The sequence below is a fragment of the Stegostoma tigrinum genome, chromosome 6 (genome assembly GCF_030684315.1).
Source record: "Stegostoma tigrinum isolate sSteTig4 chromosome 6, sSteTig4.hap1, whole genome shotgun sequence".
Taxonomy (NCBI): domain Eukaryota; kingdom Metazoa; phylum Chordata; class Chondrichthyes; order Orectolobiformes; family Stegostomatidae; genus Stegostoma; species Stegostoma tigrinum.
Window position 1 is genome coordinate 61,627,745 of NC_081359.1, and position 21,248 is coordinate 61,648,992.

Here is a 21,248-nt window from a genome sequence, read left to right on the forward strand (position 1 = left end):
TCCCTCTGTTACCCAAAACCTTTAAAAGTCCTTTCCTTTTAGTCCCACTCTGACTTTGGGCTGGAAACTGATACGGTTGAAACAATATCACCAAGGAGACTTTGTTTCTGAAATTGACCTGTTATATGTTCCCCCCTTGTCTTATTTTTTACTATTTGGCAGAGACTTTAAAGGTTGATCTCAACCTTTCTTTTTGTCTTCCTTGTTTATAAAACAAAAATAACAATCTTTTGGAGCCAGTTTGAACTCTTTTTTTTGTTTTCTCTGCCTGCCCATGAAGCACTTCTACAACTTCCCTTGTGTTAAAGGGACTGTCCTGTATTCTTAGTATGTGCTGCTGATTATTTTGTTGTCCTCGTAATTTGCCTATTTAAGACATAATTTAAAATCAATATTAAGTACATGTATTAAATGCTTGTCCACTAATATTGCAGAGCACTTTTAGTTTATGGGAAACTTTTCATAGTTCATTTAAAATAGAAATTAGTTGCTTAACTCACCCACTAATGTTTGGTGTTTTAATATCTCACCCTCTTACAAACCTATGATTTTAATTGGTGATCACTGGCCAATTAGTGATGCAAATTGTCAGTTGGACTTCTTCTTAGGTACTGAGTTTTGGTTTTGGGGGAAAAAACACTTCTTCAGGGACTGTTTCCTTGAGGCCCCCCTGCTGTTTTTTTTAAACTTCTCAGAAATGCTCCTTGAAGAAATGTAGCCTTTGCTTGAGTTTGACATCAAGTTGTAAAAGCAAAAACCACAAACCGTTTCCTGAAGCTCCTGGTTTACCGACAATTTAATTTGTGTTGGGGAAGGGGAAGAAGAACGTTGATAGGACGTATATTACTAAAGAAACCTTGCTGAGGTGAGTGGGAACAGCACAGAGATAAAAACACTGGTTTAGTAAAGCAGGTTTTTCTCCTCTTTGTTATGTGTCTTAAAGAGAAACTAAACGGTGAGCTGCCCAGCATGAGATAATGTTGTGGTTTCGTCAACCATACTTGCCTTATGTCTCAACTATGTGTTAGTGAGAAAGTGACCTCCTGTGAATGTAATGTTGCTCATGTTGAAACAGTTGAAGTGAGGCGGCACCTGGAGTACAGTGTATAGTTCTGGTCACCCATACATATGGAAGGATTAGATTAGATTCCCTACAGTGTGGAAACAGGTTCTTCGGCCCAACAAGTCTACACTGCCTCTTGGAGCATCCCACCCCCACCCAACCCCCTATAACCCACACATCCCTGAACACTACGGGCAATTTAGTATGGACAATCCACCTAGCCAGCACATCTTTGGACTGTGGGAGGAAACCGGAGCACCCGGAGAAAACCCATGCAGCCGTGGGGAGAATGTGCAAACTCCGCACAGACAGTTACCCAAGGCTGGAATTGAACCCAAGTCCCTGGTGCTGTGAGGCTGCAGTGCTAACCACTGAGCCACCGTGCCACCCCAAATTCATGTTAGTTCATTGCAAGCACTTCAGACAAGGTTTGCTAGAGTAGTAACTGGAATGAGTGGATTGCCTTATGAGGAAAGGCTAGATGGTTTAGGCCTGTATCCTAGAGATAAAAGAGGCAGGAGTGACTGAATTGTAACATATAAGATCCTGAGGGGATTTGATTGGGTTGCTGTTGAAAGGATATGGGGGAGTTGGAGTGAGGCATCATAGCTTTAAAACTAAGGGTCATTTAAAAAGATGATGAAGAAGCATCTTTCTCCCTCCCAGAGGAGCTTTGTCAGCAGCTTTCCCTCTAAATTTCAAAATGGCTGTGTGGGTCTCTGAGGTCAATGCTCCACAGTCACCTCCTTGAAATGGAAGACAATGCCACAATTAGACCACAGTGCCTGCAACTTTGAAACGATGTATCGTTACATAGCTTTGAGGGAATGTTGGTTGAGAGTCTTTGGAATTCCCTTCTTCAAAAGGCAGTGAATTCACAGTCTTTAAATATTTTTAAGGCACAAGTTAATAGATTCTGCACCACCAAGGGGCTGAAAGATTATCAGGGATATTGCAGGAATGTACAGTTGATGTTAGAATCCGTTCAGTCGTGATTTTATTGAATCGCACAGCATGCTTAAAGGATTGAGTTGCCTACTTTTGATCCTTGCTGAAACATAGCTCTCAGGTTAACTGCTGGAAATTATCACATTTGCTTCTGCATTTCTGCAAATCTTGAAAAGAGATTCATTTTTTTGGAAAGTCAAAGGATGATAAATAATCTACTATTTGTACTAAATTTGGCTATAGCTAAAGTTCCCTGGCAGTAATTCCAAATGGATTTGTCTACAAATTTTGCATTGCTGTACTTGCAGAAATTGGCGTTACTTGCGTGAAGGATAGTGAAAGTCATTCTTTTCCAGAAGAATGAAATGTGGGCACTGCTAGTAAGGCCAACATTCAATGCCTGCCCCATACTGGGCTTGAAAAGGTGATGGACAGCTGCCATATGGAACCACTGCAGACCGAGGAGTGTAAAATCCCCTGCTGTTAGGTAGGGAGTACCAGGATTTCAACTCTGCAATCATGAAGGATCGGTGATACATTTTCGGATCAGGCTGGTAACGACTTGGTGTGCTTGGTACTTTAGTGCACCGGGTGCTCTTGTTTTTCTGGGGGGCAGAAGTTACCTATTAGTAAGCTGATGTCGATGAAACCTGATAGATGATAGAGAATGCAGCACTGATGGTGGAGGAGGGAGTGAATGTTGATGGCGGTGGATGAGACACCGATCAAGATGGCTGCTTTAATTTAGATACTGTCAAGTTTCTCGAGCACTAATCCAGGCAAGTGGAGAATATTCCATCACAATCCTGATTGTGCCTAGTAATTGATGGACAGAGTCAGAGTTGTACAGCACAGAAAACAGACCCTTCGGTCCAAATCGTCCATGCTGACCATATATCTTAAACTAATCTAGTCCCATTTGCCAGCAATTGGCCTATATCCCTCTCAAACCCTTCCTATTCATGTACACAATCAGGTACCTGTCGAATGTTGTAATTGTACCAGCCTCCTCCACTTCTATTGTCAGCTCATTCCATACACACAAAGAGTTACCCCTCAGGTCCTTGTCTCTCGCCCCCTTGAACCTATGCCCACTGGCTTTGGACTTGCCTACCCTGGGGCTTCACCCTATCCATGCCCCTCACGATTTTATAAACCTGTATGAGGTGACCCCTTGACCTCCTAATGTTCTAAGGACTAAGGACCCTCCAACTCTGGCAACATCCTTTTCTGAACTCCTTCGAGCTTCACAGCAGCTTTCCTATTATGGGAAGACCAGAGTTGAATACAGTATTCCAAAAGTGGCCCTAACCCATGTCTTGTACAGACACAACACGACTTCTCAACTCATATACTCGGAGTATTGACCAATAAAGGCAAGTGCGCCAAACACGACCTTCACAATCCTGTCTACCTGCGGCTCCAACTTCAAGGGACAATGAGCCTGCACTCCAAGGTCTCTTTCTTTGGCAACACTCCCCAGGACCTTACCGTTATGTGTATAAGTCCTAACGCAGTGTGGAGCTGGAGGAGCAGGCCAGGGTACTAACCCAAAAGGTCAACTTTCCTGCTCCTTTGATGCCTCGCCTGCTGTGTTCTTCCAGCTCCACACAGTGTTATCGCTGACTCCAGCAATGACAGTTCTTACTGTCTCTTTGTACAAGCCCTGCCCTGATTTGCCTTTATAAAATCCAATTATCTAAATTAAACTCCATCTGCCACTCTTCAGCCCATCTGATTGAGGTCCCATTGTATTCTGAGACAACCTTTTTTGCAGTCCACTGCACCACTAATTTTGATGTCATCTGCAAACTTAATTACCACTCCTTCCATATTCACATTCAAGTCATTTACATAAATGACAAAAAACAGTGGACCTAGCATTGACCCTCACAGCAGACTGCTGGCCACGCGTCTCCAGTCTGAAAAGCAATCCTCCACTACCACCCTCTGTCTCCTGCCTCCAAGCCAGTTCTGTATCCGAATGGAGAGCTCACCCTGTATGCTATGCAATTTAACCTTTGTTAACCAGTCTAACATGGCTTTGGGGAAGTGAGCTGATTCACTTGCTGCAGAAGAACCCTTCCTCTATCATTTTCTTGTCGTCAAAGTATTTGTGTCGGGTCCAGTTAAGTTTCTGGCTTGGGTGACCTCCATTGCGTTCATTTTGTTCAACTTTATTTCACAATCATGTGGATTTAACAAACATGCTGAAGGCCAGTATCTGTGTTAGTCTTTCAACATCATGTGGGATCTAGACAGAGTAGATATGGGAATTGTTTTTCCCCATGGGTGGAAGTATCTAGTGCAAGAGGGCACAGATTTAAAGTGATATTTGTTTCTTTTGCCAATAGCGACATGAGGAATCTTTTGATGCAACAAGTGGTTAGGATCTGAACTGCTCTGCTTGACAGCATGGTGTAGGCAAATTAAATGGAGGCTTTAAATTGCTTTCTGAAAAGGAAGAATGTGCGAGGCTACCGGGAACAGGGAGGCCAGCAGCAATAGGTCACTTGTTCCTGTGTGTTTTAAGGGTTTTGAGGTATAGAACACTTTTTTTTTCTTAAGATTTCTGAATTCTTAATTTATAACAGTGAGATGTTGAGTTGTGCCTGATCCAATGTATGTAGATATAGTCAGTGTTTATGAATCAAGTAGAATTTAATAGAATGACTGACCGTGATGACATTAATGTCGTGTTTGACTCAGCAGAGCATCAGTGATTCTTTGTAAATTCGAAGTCAGCAGGTGCTCGCTGCAGTGGCCAGGATCATACCAAGCAGAAAGGAAGATAATAATGGTTTTGGAAGTCAGTCATCTCAGACCCTGTTAACATTTTTATATCCAGAAATGTTCTTGCACGCAACTGATTTTGTTTTCTCCCCTATCACCAAACCACCCTTGTTATTTTTTCATCTGTTAACCACCACCAATAAATTACCCATGCTCACGCATAGATTAGTACTTCTGTTTAGTTTTTTTTAACCTTTTTGTGTATATATAGTTCCTCAGTTTGCTTTTTCTTTTTATTTAAATAAATTTTCAAATCAGGTTCAGAGATGTCATTATACATCGCTGACATTGGTGGGACTGGAACCCAGGCCTCCAAGTTCAGGGATAGGGACAGTACCACTGTGCCACAAGAGCCGCTCATTTGTTCAGTTCATTGCCATATGTTCTACCATTTACAGCTACTTAATCAAAAACCCTTCCTCCTGATACTGTGCACCAATGATTGCAAAGTGTTCGGGTAGTAACGGAGTTCATTCCACAAGAAGCAGTACCTCAACAAGATTTAGCTTTGGTTTGATAAATATTATTGGCAAATAATTGCAACACTGTGCAAAACGTTGACCATCTTAACTTGACATTCAGTAACACCACCATTGCTGCATCTTCTACTATCATCAACCTGGGGGCGCGGGAACGAAAACTGGTTTCGTTTGACCAGAAATTCTATGAGAAACTCGCTGCTCTCTCCCCAGACACCATCTCTTATCTAAAGTATGCAAGTCTAGTATTTGATGGAATGCTGTCTAATTGTCCCGCCCACTGTCGATGTCACTGATGGTGTCACTCACTCCGCCCCCACACCCAGCTCCAATCCAGCCATCAGCCCCAAACCCTGCTGGGTGTTCACCATTCCCCTCCAGACCTCCCCCTCACTGAGGACGCACAGTCAGTCTTCAGTAAAGGACACTACTTCATTCCCCTCCACTCACACATCAATGAATACCACTCACGCTTGGATGTCATACAGTTTTTCCTCTGCCTCCGCACCTATTTCTTTAGCTGCGAGTCTAACCCACCCTTTTACATTCCCCTTCTCCCTCATCCAACACACCCCATCCTCCTGGACACCACCCCAAGGCCTCCTTCCCTCCCTTGACCTCTTCATCTCCAACTGGTGTCGTGACATCGATCACCACAACCTCTGCACCCCTCTCACTGACTCCAGCCTCTTCTCCCACAGAACCTCCGCTCCCTCTGCTCCAACCCTAATTTGACCATCAAATTTGCAGACAAGGGGACGCAGTTGTGGTATGGCGCACAGATCTTTACATCGCTGAGGTCTGACACGCCAACTCTCTGACACCTCCTCCTACCGCCCCTTGATCATGACCCCACCCCTGACCACCAAAATATCATCTCCCAGACCATCCACAACCTCACCACTTCAGGTGACATCCCGCCCACAGCCTCTAACCTCATTGTTCCCCAACCCCCGCATCGCCTGCATCTATCTCCTTCCCAAAATCCACAAACCTGATTGACCCGGCCGACCCATTGTCTCAGACTGCTCCTGCCCCACTGAGCTTATCTCCACTTACCTTGACTCTATTTTCTCTCCCCTGGTCCAAGAGCTCCCACCTGTGTATGGGACACTACCCATGCCCTCCACCTCCTCCAAGACTTCCAGTTCTCTGTCCCAACACCTCATCTTCACTGTGGTCATCCAATCCCTATACACTTGCATTCCCAACACGGATGGCCTAAAAGCCCTCTGCTACTTCCTCCCTCTCCCACAGGCCCAACCAGTCCCCCTGCACTGACACCCTCATCCACATAACCAGACTCGTCCTCACCCTTAACAACTTCTCCTTCAACTCCTCCCATGTCTTACAGACTAAGGGGGTGGCCATGGGACCCACCCCCCATGGGCTCAAGCTATACCTGCCTCTTTGTAGGATATGTGGAACAGCCCTTTTTCTGTTGTTACACTGGCACTATTCCCCCACCTCTTCCTCTGTTGCAACGATGTTTGTATTGGTGCTGCCTCATGGCTCAACGAGGAGCTTGAATGTATAATGAAATTTACTAACACTTTTCACCCCTACCTCAAGTTCACCTGGGCCAACTCTGATATCTCTCCTTCCTGGACCTCTCTGTCTCCATCTCTGGTGACTGCCTCGAAACCGACATCTTTTTCAAGCCCACCAACTCCCACAGCTACTTAGACTACACCTCTTCTCACCCACCTTCCTGCAAGAATGCGATGCCTAACTCCCAATTCCTTTGCCTCAGCCGCATCTGCTCCCAAGATGGGGCCTTCCACTGTCAAACCACCTAGACATCCTCTTAATTCAACTGTGCAGCTTCACCCCCTTCGATGGTTGAAAATGCTCTCGACCACATCTCTTGCGTTTCCCGCACCTCTACCCGCCCATTCCCTCTCCCCAACCCAACAAAACAAAGATGGAGTCCCCCTTATCCTTTATATATCAGCCCCCTAACCTCTGTATCCAACGTATCATCCACCTCCACTTCCACCACCTACAATCCGACCGCACAACCAGAGAGATATTTCCCTCCCCACCCCCATCTGCCTTTCGTAGAGACTGCACTCTCTGTGACTCCCTTATCTGCTCCACACTCCCCCAACCCCACCACCCCCGCACCTTTCCCTGCAACTGCAGGAAGTGGTACACCTTCCCCTACACCTCCACCACCCCCTCTCCCCAAACTACATCTGAAGCCCAAAACAAACCTTTCATATCAGACAAGGGTTCACCTGCACGTCAGTCAATGGGGTCTATTACATCCGCTGTGCCTGATGTGGCCTTCTCTACATTAGTGAGACCATACAGAGGCTCGGAGACCACTTTGTAGAGCACCTGCACTTTGTTTGTGATAAACAACAATATCTTCCACCGTTGCAAACCATTTTAATTCCCCCTCCTACTCCCTGGACGACATGACCATCCTGGGCCTCCTCCAGCCTCACATTGATGTCACTCAGAAACTGGAGGACTAGCTCCTCATATTCCACCTCGGGAGCCTATAACACATGGTCTCAATGTGCACTTTACCAGTTTCAAAATCTTCCCAACCCTCCCTCTCATATCTGCCTCCTTGGTCTGACACAAACTGTTCATCCTTTCTCCCACCTGTCCGCTCCTACCACTCCCTGCCTGCACTCACCTATCACCGTTCCACCCACCTTCCCAGCTGTACCCCTCTTCTCTGTATTTATTTGTGAGCTCCCTCCTTTCCACACACTCCCCACCACCCCCCCACCCCATGCCATTTCTGAAGAAGGGCCCTGATCCGAAACATCAACTTTCCTGCTCCTCTCATGCTACCTGACCTGCTGTGTTCCCCTGCTGTGTGCTGTGTTATCTCTATGTTGCAGATTATTTTCTTTAAGTATTTTTCAATGAAAACTTCTGGCATTTTTAGGAGCAAAACTATGCATCTCAAGCCCATTAAAAATATTTTCTCTCTCACACTTGAAAGGTGATGATGCCAGGGGATCTCCTGATGGTAGAAGCTGCAGAGTTACAACCTGGTTTCTCTACAGCACATTAGCTTATAATTCAGAGCAAGAGTGTAGAACAAGGAAGGTATGTTACTGTTTGACCTGCTGCTCCCCCACATGATGCAAAATACGTCCATTCTGAAGATTTAACCTTTAGATGAAACTTCTAGGTATTGGCTTACCTCATGTAAAATATCCAAAAGCCTTGTAGGAGTTTGCTGATAGCTTACTAGGTCATATTCAACAAAATCTACCCAAAAGTGGTCAGTCTTGGGTAAGATGACTTTACATGACATTTTGTATGCAACCGTTGTTCCAGGAAATATTTTTGCAATTAAGGGCTTACATTTTCTTCTCTTTCACATGATGATGAGTTTTCTGTTCAACAGAATCTCTCCTGTTTCTTCAAAGGTATTTATTGACATGGGTGGGCCTGTGGGGCCAGAGGAGACAAAACATTGTTATTTCAGTTCTGTGCATCATCCTCCTGTGGGGACCAGCTATTTAGCGCATGAATATTCCTTTTGAGTCAATTATATCTGAAACTGCGCTCAGTATTCTGATTGTGTCCTGTCCACTGAATTCCACGTCTTTGTAAGGAGGTTCTTTTGATATTGGCAATTGCTCTACGTTTTGCAGCTAGATAATAAACTTAGCAAATTGCAAATCTTGGATATCTGAAACAAGAATAGAACATGGCAGCCAGAAAATTAAATGCATCCGCATCGAGAAAAGACGGGTAACCATTTAACGAAAGCTTCTTCTCAGTACAATAATCTGAAAAATAACATTACTAAAATCAGCGAGAGACTTTCATTTACACAGTGCCTTTGTATGTCCTCTGGGCATCCCAAAGCATTTTACACCAACTAATTTCTTTTTTGATTTTTTTTCATCACAATCGTAACGTAAATATAGCAACCATTTTCTGCACAGCAAGGTTCCACAAGCAGTGTGATAATGGCTGGACAAATTGTCTTTACTACCATGGACAAAGGATAAATATTGGTGGGAACACAAGCGACATCTGCAATTTCCAACTACAATTTGCCATTGAAACCTAAAGGTAGATTATTCCTTGGTTTAACATCTTCCCTGAAGGGCTGCATGTAAGTATCAACCTGGATTTTAGATTTAACACTGGTTTGGACCTGGGGCTTAAGGGTAGGATGAATAATTTAAGTCAGCATACTTTATATGTTCAAGAATATAGCTTTTAAATTGTGTTGTTCCAAAAGACAATCCATGAAGTTCCTCAGGTAGAAAATGAAGGCCATGCTGAAAATATATTTATTTACTTAAAAACCTTGCTTTGAATCTTGTGTGGTCATACACCAAACTGGATTTGCTTTCTTGGGCTCATTCCAGTTAACAAGAAAATGTTGTATTTATTTCATGCTACAAGAAAATACCCCATGGAGCTTCTTGGGATTATTTCTCAAAATTTGATACCTAGGCACTTAAAAAGTTGAAGCTTGTGACCAAAGGGTTTGGGCAGACAGTTTAGTTTATATGGAGATAGAGAGCGTGTGAGGTTGCAAGACAGAGAATTCCAGAGTTTAGTTTCTTGATAAATCAATTAAAGTCTTGGGGTATTCAAGGCCACTGTTGATAGAGCATAAATATATGGGACATTGGAAGGAATGATGTCATGAAGGGACTTGAAAACCAGGCCAAGAATTTTGTGGCATTGCATAACAATGTGACAACGTAGGTCACCAAACAGATGGGGTAATGAATGAATGGAACTTGGTTTGTGCTGGTATATTGGCAGGATAACTTAGTGGAGGATAGAACAAGGGGCAGGCATCTCATCACCATTCACCCTTTATTTACAAAGAAGGGCCTAGGCCCGAAACATCAGCCTTCCTGCTCCTCTGATACTGCTTGGCCTGCTGTGTTCATCCAGCTCTGCACCTTGTTATCTCTGTTTATGTAAGCATATGTTTTTATTTTAAGTGGCTCACTTCACACTGACTAGTCTCATAATTGTATTCAAGTTATATTGAACTCTTGATACTTGAAGGGCTGTTAGGATGAAAAAGTAAACCACTTCAGAATAAGTAAAAATAGGCTGGCTATGTTAACTGTATTGACATACTTACCAACTGGTGCAAAAGCAGGTCATTCTTGCAGAGAAAAAGAAACGAAAGTAATTGTGTGTGGCGTAACTAAATTCCAGAAATATTTTGGAGAATTTGTTATGGTTACATTATGACATATGCGATGAAATGACTAGACATCATAATGTAGACTAATTGATGCTTATTGTGTACATAGAACATAGAACATAACAGCACAGAACAGGCCCTTCAGCCCACGATGTTGTGCCGACCATTGATCCTCATGTATGCACCCTCAAATTCCTGTGATTCTGTGTACTGTGCCAAAATCTGCAAAGGTGGTACAAATAAAACAAAACCAAAAAGGAAAGAGATTTGTTGTAATAAATTAAATTTAAACCATTAATTTAAATGATGTACCTCACCTGAAAATTGGAATTGATTTTTAAAAGAGAATAGAATATCTTTCCAATTCCGTTTCTTTTGCAGCACCTTAGGCTGTAATTAGCCAACTCAGTAGAAAGTAAGTAATTCAAATCTCCATCACTCTACTGGACCATTTAACCCAAGGTGCACCGCACCGCGGGTGAATGGCAAGGTTGAGAAGGAGAGTCCTTCATGCAACCTCACCAGGTGAGGGAATTGATTGCACATTATCAGCATTACTCTGCAGAAAGTAGTCTTAAACTGTCTGTGAATTAATGCAAAGGAAAGTTTGTGCTTTTACCTGCTAAATTACTGGGGCTGAGAAAATCTGTCATAAGATAGGAGGTGGAAAAGTCATCATCGCCGTAGAAGAAGCAATCTCCAAATCCAGTGCCTGTGTGATATTTATTTAAAAATGAATTAATAAAATCTTTCCTCTTCAGATTGATAGCCTGCTCTATGAGCATGAAGTACTATGTGGAAGAAAATATTTCGATGAAATCTAGCACCACTATCAAGTATTTCATGAAGATGTGGAGTAGTGTCAGCGAAACTCTTATATTCATCTTCCTTGGTGTATCAACAATTACAAATACCCACGAATGGAATTGGGCATTTGTTTGCTTCACTCTATTGTTCTGTTTGTTTTGGCGGGCACTAGGTAAACAATTGCTCATTTTCTAAACCTCTAGATTGTCTGTGAATGGGAGTTTTTTCCCCTGGTTTTACACACACAAATGAGAATGTTTGAGTCTGAATATAGGATGAACAGGTGCAATTGTGAAAGAATTTAGTTATTTAATATAAATCAGTACAAAGAAAATTGTAAAATATTTAGAAGTATACACTCATTGTTCAATTTCGTAATGTCCAGTGCAGAGGTGATCTGCAATTGGTTACAAATCCAGGATGTTCTCCCTTTTTGTACGTTTTACATATGCATTCTTCTTGATTCCCTTCACTACATGACATCTGAGAAACTAGTCTTGTTTTGTGGATTTTTGTTGAGAGAATGCAATGTAAAAACGTCAATTTGATTTAGTCTTGCCTAGGCCAGAGAAATCTGTAATTACATTGCATTCAGCTCTTTATGGAAATGTCTAGGAAACCTTTTTTGGGAAGGGACAATACAAATAATGATGGGTGTGTATGCCAGTGATTTGCATCTGTTTTCAAAGAAGAAGACCAGTAGTGAGCGATATGACCATTTGATACATGTATATAGTTCCCAATTTTTAAACGATACCTGTTTTACTTTCAGGTGTTATAGTGCTGACTCAGATCATTAACAGATTTCGAAAATTGATTATCACCCGGAAGGATCAGTTTATCATCGCCTATGGTGGGCTGCGTGGGGCAATTTGCTTCTCGCTTGTCTTCCTGCTTCCTTCTCATGTCTTTCCTCGAAAGAATTTGTTCATTACATCAACAATCGTGGTCATATTCTTCACCGTGTTTATTCAGGTTAAAACTATCTGCTTATGTAACTTGGTTGTTGAAATTGTTTTGCAAAACTTTGTTCTTCCCAGAAAATAAGTTTTATAATTTCACTTATTAGTTATTAATGCTCTTATTAATGTTATTACACATTTTTAATCTGCAGTAATTGGCAAGCTTCAAAATATTGAGTTTATTTAAATTGCACGCTATTTTGCAAAGAATATTCAATAAGACTGTACTAGCTAGAGAGTTGATTTTGTTTTCTTGAATGTGGAAATGGCTAGAGAATTACTCCAAGTTCTCAATTGGACCGAAAATTGATTTGTCTATAGGATTTGGCTTTCATAAATCATTTTGGGCAACTTTTATTCCAGTTGATGTAGACCGTCTGATTTGTTATGTATTTTTGAAGTACATACTTTGGTGAAATCTTACACTAGAGTTACTAACTAAACATATAAGTACCTCTCTCATTGTTACAAAGCATGTTATTTGTGAATTTGATCAATGGAAAACCACCCCTCGTTGTCCTTTTTGAGCAGTCTGCAGGCTTTGACAGAATTGACTGCATCATCTTCCATTGTGCCCCAGAATAATCCGACAGTGTGGCACTGCTCTCACCAGGTTCTATTATTTCTCTACCTGTAACTACAGAACACTGTTAATGGTTGTTCTTTCTGCTGCTGTTATCTCTGGTGTTCCTCAGGATTCTAACCATGGCTGCTCTTCCTTCTCAACTATATGCTGCCTTTCTCACTTCTCTGCTGTAAGGAGGACAGTCCCTCCTGCTTCAGTAACAACTGATTTTCACTAATGCCCTTTTAGGAAAGGAGCATGGCCATCAACAAGCCACTCAGTTGCACTTAACTGCTAATAACGCCAGACAGGACTAAGCCAAGAAAGCTACCCAGCATTGACCAGGGCTGGAACTGCCTACAGCAAACCCAGCCCTGTAGTTATACTCTCCAAATTGTGCCTTATAGTCATCACCATAGTGTGAAGAACTCATTATTGGGCCTAAAATATTAATTCTGTTTCTGTCTCTACAGATGCTGCTAGACCTGCTGAGTTTCTCCAGTTTTCTGTGTTTTATTTCGGATTTCCAGCATCTGCACCATTTTGCCTTCATACCACCATTACCATCCTGCTCCATTGGCTGGATAGACCCACTAGTGGTGGGGACACATTGGTATACAATTGGGAGAGAGTTGGACACTCAGAGGAAGCCCCAAGTGTGACAAGGGCACATTGTATACTTTGGGTGGGGAGCTTTTCATGTTCATCACCAAGTGTGACTCAGTAGAATCACACCTGATCAGGGTGGCCAAGTCTTACAGAACCCAGTTACTAAACAGGGTCTGCAGCACTCACCCCTGATGGTCAGAGAGCAAACAAGAGGGAAGCAGCTACCAGCCCTTGACTTCACCAATCTATTATTGCAGATGCATCTGTCCATAATGGTATTGGTAAGAGGAACAGCTGTGACACCGATATCTGTCTGACAATGTGGAAAGCAGCACAGTTATATTCTGTCCACAAAAAGAGGATGGTAATTGACCAGGTTAGAATTGTCCTATCTTCCTATTCTTGACCAACAGCAGCACTGCAAAGGGGTGAGGAGCACTGCAAAGGAATAACTTGCTGATTGATGCTCTGTTCAGGCTTTACCAGGGCACCTCAGCTCCTGGCCTCATTACAGCCTCAGTACAAATGTAGGCCAAAAAAGCTGGACCCAAAGGAGAGATTGAGAGTGACTCTTCTTGATCCTGCAGTGTTAGACAGAATAGGACATTAAAGAGCCCTGGCAATACTGGAGTCGATGGGAATCAGTTGGGAGATCTTTGGAGTCACACGTAACACATAGGGAGATGATTGTTAGAGGCCAATCATCTCAGCACCAGGACTTCTCTGCAGGGGTTCCTCAGAGTAGTGACCTAGGTCCAACTGTCTTCAGCTGCTTCATCAATAACCTTTTCTTCTGTTGTTAGGTCAGAATGGGGATGCATGATTAAATGAAAAGCTTTCCACCCATTCATGTGCCCTTAGATACTGACACTGTCCATGTCCACGTGCAGCTGGACCCAGACAATATCTGACAGGTTGATAAGTGAAAAGTAACATTTGTGCCACTCAAGCACCAGGCAGTTACCACTTGCTGAGAGATTCTGACTGTTTCCCCTTGGCACTCAATGTTATTACCATTGCTTAATCTCCCACTATCAGTATCCTGGGGATTGATCAGGAACAGAACCAGCCCAACCATATAAATACTGTGGTTACAAGACCAGGTTGAAGACTGGGAATTCTGCAATGAGTCCCTTTGGTTCCCCCATGCCTGTCTCCCATCTACAAGGCTCAAGTCAGGAGTGTGATACAATATCCTGCACTTGTTTGATGGCTGCAGTAACACTTGAAGCTCTAAACCATTCACAATAAAGCAGCTTGCATGATTGGCACACCTTCAGCACCTTCAACATTCATTCTATTCCCCCATCTGTGCACAGTGGTAGCAATATGAGCCAATTACAAAATGCACTGCAATGTGTAACCAAGTTTCCTTCAAAAATATCTTCCATACAAGAGACCTCTGCAACCTGGAAGGATAAGGCAGCAGGCACATGTGAATACCACCTGCAGGCTCCTCTCCAAGCACACATTGCCTTGACTTGGAATATATTGAGGTTCTCTCTTTGTTGGGTCAAAATTCTGGAACTCCTTTCTTAGCAGTACTGGGCATTACACTCCTCAAAGACTGCAACAATTCAAGAAGTGACTTACCACCCCTTTCACCAGGGCAGTTAAGGTTGGGTAATATATGCTGGCCAAGCCAGCAAATGCCCATGTTCCATAAACTAATATTGCATGTCCTCATCCCTGTTACCTTTCTAGTGAATCTCATGTACATCCTGTCAAATGCTTTTGCCCTTATAAAATTGTGATGCACAAGAAAAAATTCCAGATAACTTCTACATGATTGCCAATTCATGCCAGATCTGTGGTAGTGAACGTTGACAAGAAATTCAGCTAAGTCTATATATTTAGGACTCTTGGGGCCCACAGATCAATTCATCACCTAAGACCAGTGCTTGGGCAAAAGAAATATTTGCCCTGCTCAACTGGCTATCCACTGGCTACTTTCCTACCTGCTTAATTAGTTTGAACACAACTTTTCTCCTTCACGCAACACTTACTTTGTTTTAAACCAGGGTTTTATGACTGTAGCACATGCTGACATCATTAATGACACTGTGGAAAGTACTGAAGTGTTAATGATCTTTCCATTTCTTGTAAAGCGTTAATATTGGTCAAGACGAAAAAACTATAAAAGTTAGAAATGTGCAGCCAGCCTGTCAACTTTGAAAAGGGGTGGCTGGGTGGTTGTGTGGTTAAAATAAGCCAATGCTTGAAATATAAAAGTTAATGTTTTAGTTGTCCTTCTCAGAAAAATATAGTTTCAGCACGTATCAAATTATCATTTTTATCTACATGACACTATGGCGTTTGCATGTTCTTCCAGTGTCTGTGTGTGTGTGTTTCCTCTACGTGCTCCAGTTTTCTACCACAGTCCAAAGTTGTTCAGGTTAGGTGGATTGGCCTTGGTAAATTACGCATAGTGTCTGGGGGAGATGCGGGATTACAGGAATAGGGTAGGGAGTGGAATCTGGATTGGATGCTTTTTGGAGGGTTGATATTGACTCGATTACCTGAATAGCCTGCTTCCACATGTAGGGATTCTCATGTTCAGTGAAATAAAATGCCACAAGATAGATAAGCTAGGATATTATAGGGCTTTTAGGCCAACATCCATTGTGGGCTAACTACTAGAAACTGACATTGGTCACATATTGACTAGATTATTTGGATGAATATGAGCTGACCAGAAAAGGAAAAAGACATGACTTACCCTTTACAAATTCTAAGGATTGAGTCAAATCTTTTTGACATAGCAGGGGAAAGAGTCTTTAAAGATGCTACTTATTGATTTCCTGAAAGCATTCGACGAGGTTTCACAAGACACTGTTAAACAAATTGAGAATACTTGAAATTGGATTCAAGCTAATGGCTTGCACAGGGAATTGAATGGGAAGTAGAAGACAGAATCAAGTTGATGGTTATATATTTGAATTGGCAGGATGTAACTCATGGTGCCTCCCAAGGAACTTTCAAGGCTCTCACTTTTTCATTGTGTTCATCAATGGCTTAATGAGGTGATAGAGACTCATGAATCAATATTTGCTGATAATACTAAGCTCAGTAAATTGTGTAGAAGAGAGCAATGGGATAGTACCAAACTATGTTTGTGGGCAAAACTGGCACATGAAGATTAATGTTTAGAAAAGTGAGATCAGTCAGTTTGGGTTTAAAGATATTTCGGAGCATTTTCTAAATGGTGTGGTACCAGGAATTGTTGACGAGCGGAGAAATTTCTGGCTCCAAATAAGAGAGGCTCTAAAAGTAAGGTACAAAACGTAATTTAAAAGGTTAATGTAAAATGTTTGCTTTTATCTTAACCAGCCCAGAATTCAATTAGTGAAAGTTGCTTTAAAAATGTAGAGCTCCTACTTGGAATGCAACATCGAGGACTGGACCACACACCACAGCAAGGATGTATTAGACTTGAAGACTGCAACACAGATTAATTAGCATGTTATTGAACTGAATAAAGTTAAATTATGAGTTTGCCCAAAAAAGACTTGTATTTCTTCAAGAACGTAAGAACTAGGAGCAGAAGTAGGTTATTCAGCTTCCCAAGCCTGACTTTCCATTCTATAAGTTCATTGCTGAATTGCCCCAAACCTTAACTCCTTTTTCATGCCAACTCTGCATACCCCTCAACTCCCGAATATTCCAAAAATCAATCTACATCCTTTTTATTTTGACCTGAAATCCTAAACGTGTGTGCTTGTATTTTTTTTATTTTGAAAGCAAATGTTCACTGTTGATCTTTTAGGGAATGACTATTCGCCCATTGGTTAACTTTCTGGATGTTAAAAAGACAAATAAAAAACAGCCAACAGTTAGTGAAGAGATTCATATTCGGGTAAGTGTCCCAATTATGTTCTTCAGCTTGATCACAATCTTACATTTATATAACTCCTTGTGGTTTAGAATTCACGGCGTTTGAGCAGAATTAGTACTGGGACTGATAAGCAGCATAGAGAAAGTTGAGCGGCTGAGTAATATGGTGACGAGACTTGGATGCTATCAGCATACATGTGGAAACTGAATGTGCTTACAAATAACAGATGAAGAGAAATAAACCCTCGAGGAAGATCAGTTGTTTAGTTGGGAAGGGAAATTGTTGCAGAAACAGGGAATGGAGCAGATGCTAGAGAAGTTATCTTCCTTAACCTCTCCTCAACCAACAATGTTTTTTGCTTAACACATCACCTTTCCATAGTGTTTCTGCCTACAGTGTTCAAGTCCATATTATTCTTTAACATAATTATGTTCATCTGCACTATCACCAGAACTTCATCCTGGATTGCTCCTTCTCATGTACTTAATGCTACTTAGCGATATTATCAACTAAAGTCAGGATATCTCTCTCAATCCTTTTTATTACAAAAACAAAACAAGCTTAGATGCATCTTAGCTTCCCCAAATGCAGCGTTAGAAATTCTTATCATAAATTGTTTTACTTCTGACTGCCAGTCTCTGACCTCTGTCCCACGTGGAATTTTACTGCTTGCAATCTTGCTTCATTTGATTCGGAGCTCAATGTTTACCACACATCATCTCTCTCATAAAAGTCATCCTCCACATATTCAGAACAAAATAAATTAATGATATGTATGTGGGTTATTTGGATATGATCTTGGGAGCTGTTGTGAGACATGGTTACCAGGTGATCAAAGCTGGGTACTAAACATTCAGAGCATGGGACTGTTCGAAGAGACAAGTAGAAGGAAAAGGTAGATGGAATAGTTATGATAGCAATAATGAACTTGGATTGGAAGATGTAGAATACGCAAGTGAAGTTAACAACAAGGGGAAGAAAACACTGGAAGGAGACTCTATAATTGCTCCTTAATATTTTTTTAAAAAGGGTGAAACGAAGAATAAAATAGGGCATGTAAACAAAGCAGAGCATTAAACATGAATGTCTTTAATCTTCATGTAGATTGGGAAAGTCAGATTGGCAAAGGTAGGTACGAGGAAGAATTCATGGAATATTTCCAGGATAGTTATGTAGAACAGTATGTTGTGGATCCAGCCAAGCTATTCATTCTGGTAATAGGTAAGGAGGCAGGTTGAACAAAGGATTTAGAGTGAGAGATTCCTTGGGAACCAGTGGTAGACAGGGTAAAATTTAACATTTAGTTTGAGAGGGAGAAACTTGGATCAGGTACAACTGTGCTACACTTGAATAAAGGTGATTACAGAAGAATGAGGACAAAGCTAGCTGAAGCTGACTAGGAAAGGAATTTAACAGCAAAGATGGTTTAAGAACTGCCAGATGTTTAAGAATGTATCAGTGATAATGGGAACTGCAGATGCTGGAGAATCTAAGATAACAAAGTGTGAAGCTGGATGAACACAGCAGGCCAAGTAGCATCTCAGGAGCACAAAAGCTGACGTTTCGGGCCTAGACCCTTCATCGGAGAGGGGGATGGGGAGAGGGTTCTGGAATAAATAGGGAGAGAGGGGGAGGCGGACCGAAGATGGAGAGAAAAGAAGATAGGTGGAGAGGAGAGTATAGTGAGGAGGTAGGGAGGGGATAGGTCAGTCCAGGGAAGACGGACAGGTCAAGGAGGCGGGATGAGGTAGTAGGTAGGAAATGGAGGTGCGGCTTGAGGTGGGAGGAAGGGATGGGTGGGAGGAAGAACAGGTTAGGGAAGTGGAAACAGGCTGGGCTGGTTTTGGGATGCAGTGGGGGGAGGGGACGAGCTGGGCTGGTTTTGTGATGCACTGGGGAGAGGGGAAGAACTGGGCTGGTTTTGGGATGCAGTGGGGGAAGGGGAGATTTTGAAGCTTGTGAAGTCCATGTTGATACCATTGGGCTGCAGGGTTCCCAAGCAGAATATGAGTTGCTGTTCCTGCAACCCTCGGGTGGCATCATTGTGGCACTGCAGGAGGCCCATGATGGACATGTCATCTGAGGAATGGGAGGGGCAGTGGAAATGGTTTGTGACTGGGAGGTGCAGTTGTTTATTGCGAACTGAGCGGAGGTGTTCTGCAAAGCAGTCCCCAAGACTCCGCTTGGTTTCCCCAATGTAGAGGAAGCCACACTGGGTGCAATGGATACAGTATACCACATTGGCAGATGTGCAGGTGAACATCTGCTTTATATGGAAAGTCATCTTAGGGCCTGTGATGGGGGTGAAGGAGGAGGTGTGGGGGCAAGTGTAGCACTTCCTGCGGTTACAGGGGAAGGTGCCGGGTGTGGTGGGGTTGAAGGGGAACGTGGAGCGGACAAGAGAGTCACGGAGAGAGTGGTCTCTCCGGAAAGCAGACAATGGTGGGGATGGAAAAATGTCTTGGTTGGTGGGGTCAGATTGTAGATGGTGGCAGTGTCAGAGGATGTAAATAGTTTTAAGACTCGCAACAAAGATGGACGGCAAATAGAAGAGCAAGGTTCTAGGATGGGGAAAGCCAATTAGGGAAGTTTAAGGATAGCATCAAATTGAGACAACAAAAAACAACTATTAATCCTTTCCAATTGTAATCCAGAGGGTTTGGAAAATTTTAATACGAACAGACAACCAAAAGAATGATAAAGAAGTAGAAGATGAACTTTGAAGGTAAATTTGCAAGTAATCTAAAGATAAACTGCGAGATCATCTGCAAATGCATGAAAATGACATGAGGCATAAGTGAACAAAGACTCCTTATAAATGAGGTTGGGGAAATAATAATGGGGAACAAGGAAATGGCGGAGGAGTTCATAAATACTTTGCTTTCTACAATTAAGACTAATTCATTGACAGCATTACAGACATACTAAATAATCAAAAAGAGGAGGGGAAGCAAATACAATAACTATCACTAGGAAAATAGAACTAGAGGAACTAATGGGGATAAAAAACTGATAAATCCCTGGACCTGTTGCATTGAATTCTAGGATGTTAAATAAAGTTGCTGCATGGGTAATGGATGTACTGTTAGTAATCTTCCAAAGTTGCGTGTACCCTGGCAAAGCCCCAGAGGATAGTCTGGAAAAGTGGCAGTTTTCAAATCCTCTGTAAATGTAACACCTTCTACTTAAAAAGGCAACAAGACAAAAACAGCTATCCATGTGTCAGTTAGATTAATGTCTGTTATTGGAGAAAATGTTAGAATCTATTCTAAATCATGTATTCCTAAATGCCTTGTTATTACATCATATGATCAAGAATAGTCCATGTGGCCACATGAAGGGGTAATCATGCCTGATATACTTAATGGAATTCTTTGTGGAGGTAACAATAGGAAGGGTTTGGAGGGACATGGGCCAAGTGCAGGCAGGTAGGACTAGTTTAGTTTGGAAACATGGTGAGTGTGGACTGGTTGGACCAAAGTGTCCATTTCCTTGCTGTTTGACTCTATGACTGTATGATAGGCAATAAGGATGCAGTGGATTTGATATATCTGGGTTTCACAGGTGTTTTGATAAGGTCTGGGATCAGGGAAGTATTTTCAGATGGCAACGTGCAACTAGTGCTAGGCTACGGGCTGAAATTATTTATGATGTATTAATGACTTGGATGAGAAAAGTAAATCTATGAACGCCGAGTTTGACGACGACACAAAAGTAGGTGGGAAGGCAAGTGGTAAGGATGATCCAAAACACTGTTGTGTGAATCAGACGGATTAAGAGAGTGGGCAAAAACTTGGCAGATAGAATGTAATGTGGGGAAGTGTGAAGTTGTGTGCTTTGGCAGGAAGTACAGAGCAGCTCAATATGTCATTAAATGAACCATTTACTGTAGCTTTCAGGGATTTGGGAGAGTCATCCATGAATCCCAAAAAGTTAGCATTCATCTTCAGCAGGGTCTAGGAAAGACAAGTAGAATGTTGGTCTTTATACACAATTTCCTTTCAAATAAGAGTAGGGAAATCTTGCTGA

The 21,248-nt window shown here is 42.2% G+C and overlaps 1 protein-coding gene across 2 annotated transcripts in view; it reads left to right on the forward strand.

The window, feature by feature from the left end:
* LOC125453493 (sodium/hydrogen exchanger 2-like) overlaps positions 1–21,248 on the forward strand; it is a 93,495-nt gene that overhangs the window by 44,001 nt on the left and 28,246 nt on the right. For both annotated transcript variants that reach the window (XM_048533173.2, XM_048533174.2), the window contains exons 4-6: positions 11,203–11,420; positions 12,021–12,223; positions 17,151–17,240. In XM_048533173.2, coding sequence (XP_048389130.1) covers positions 11,203–11,420; positions 12,021–12,223; positions 17,151–17,240 — 511 coding nt within the window. The remainder of the gene's footprint in view (positions 1–11,202; positions 11,421–12,020; positions 12,224–17,150; positions 17,241–21,248) is intronic.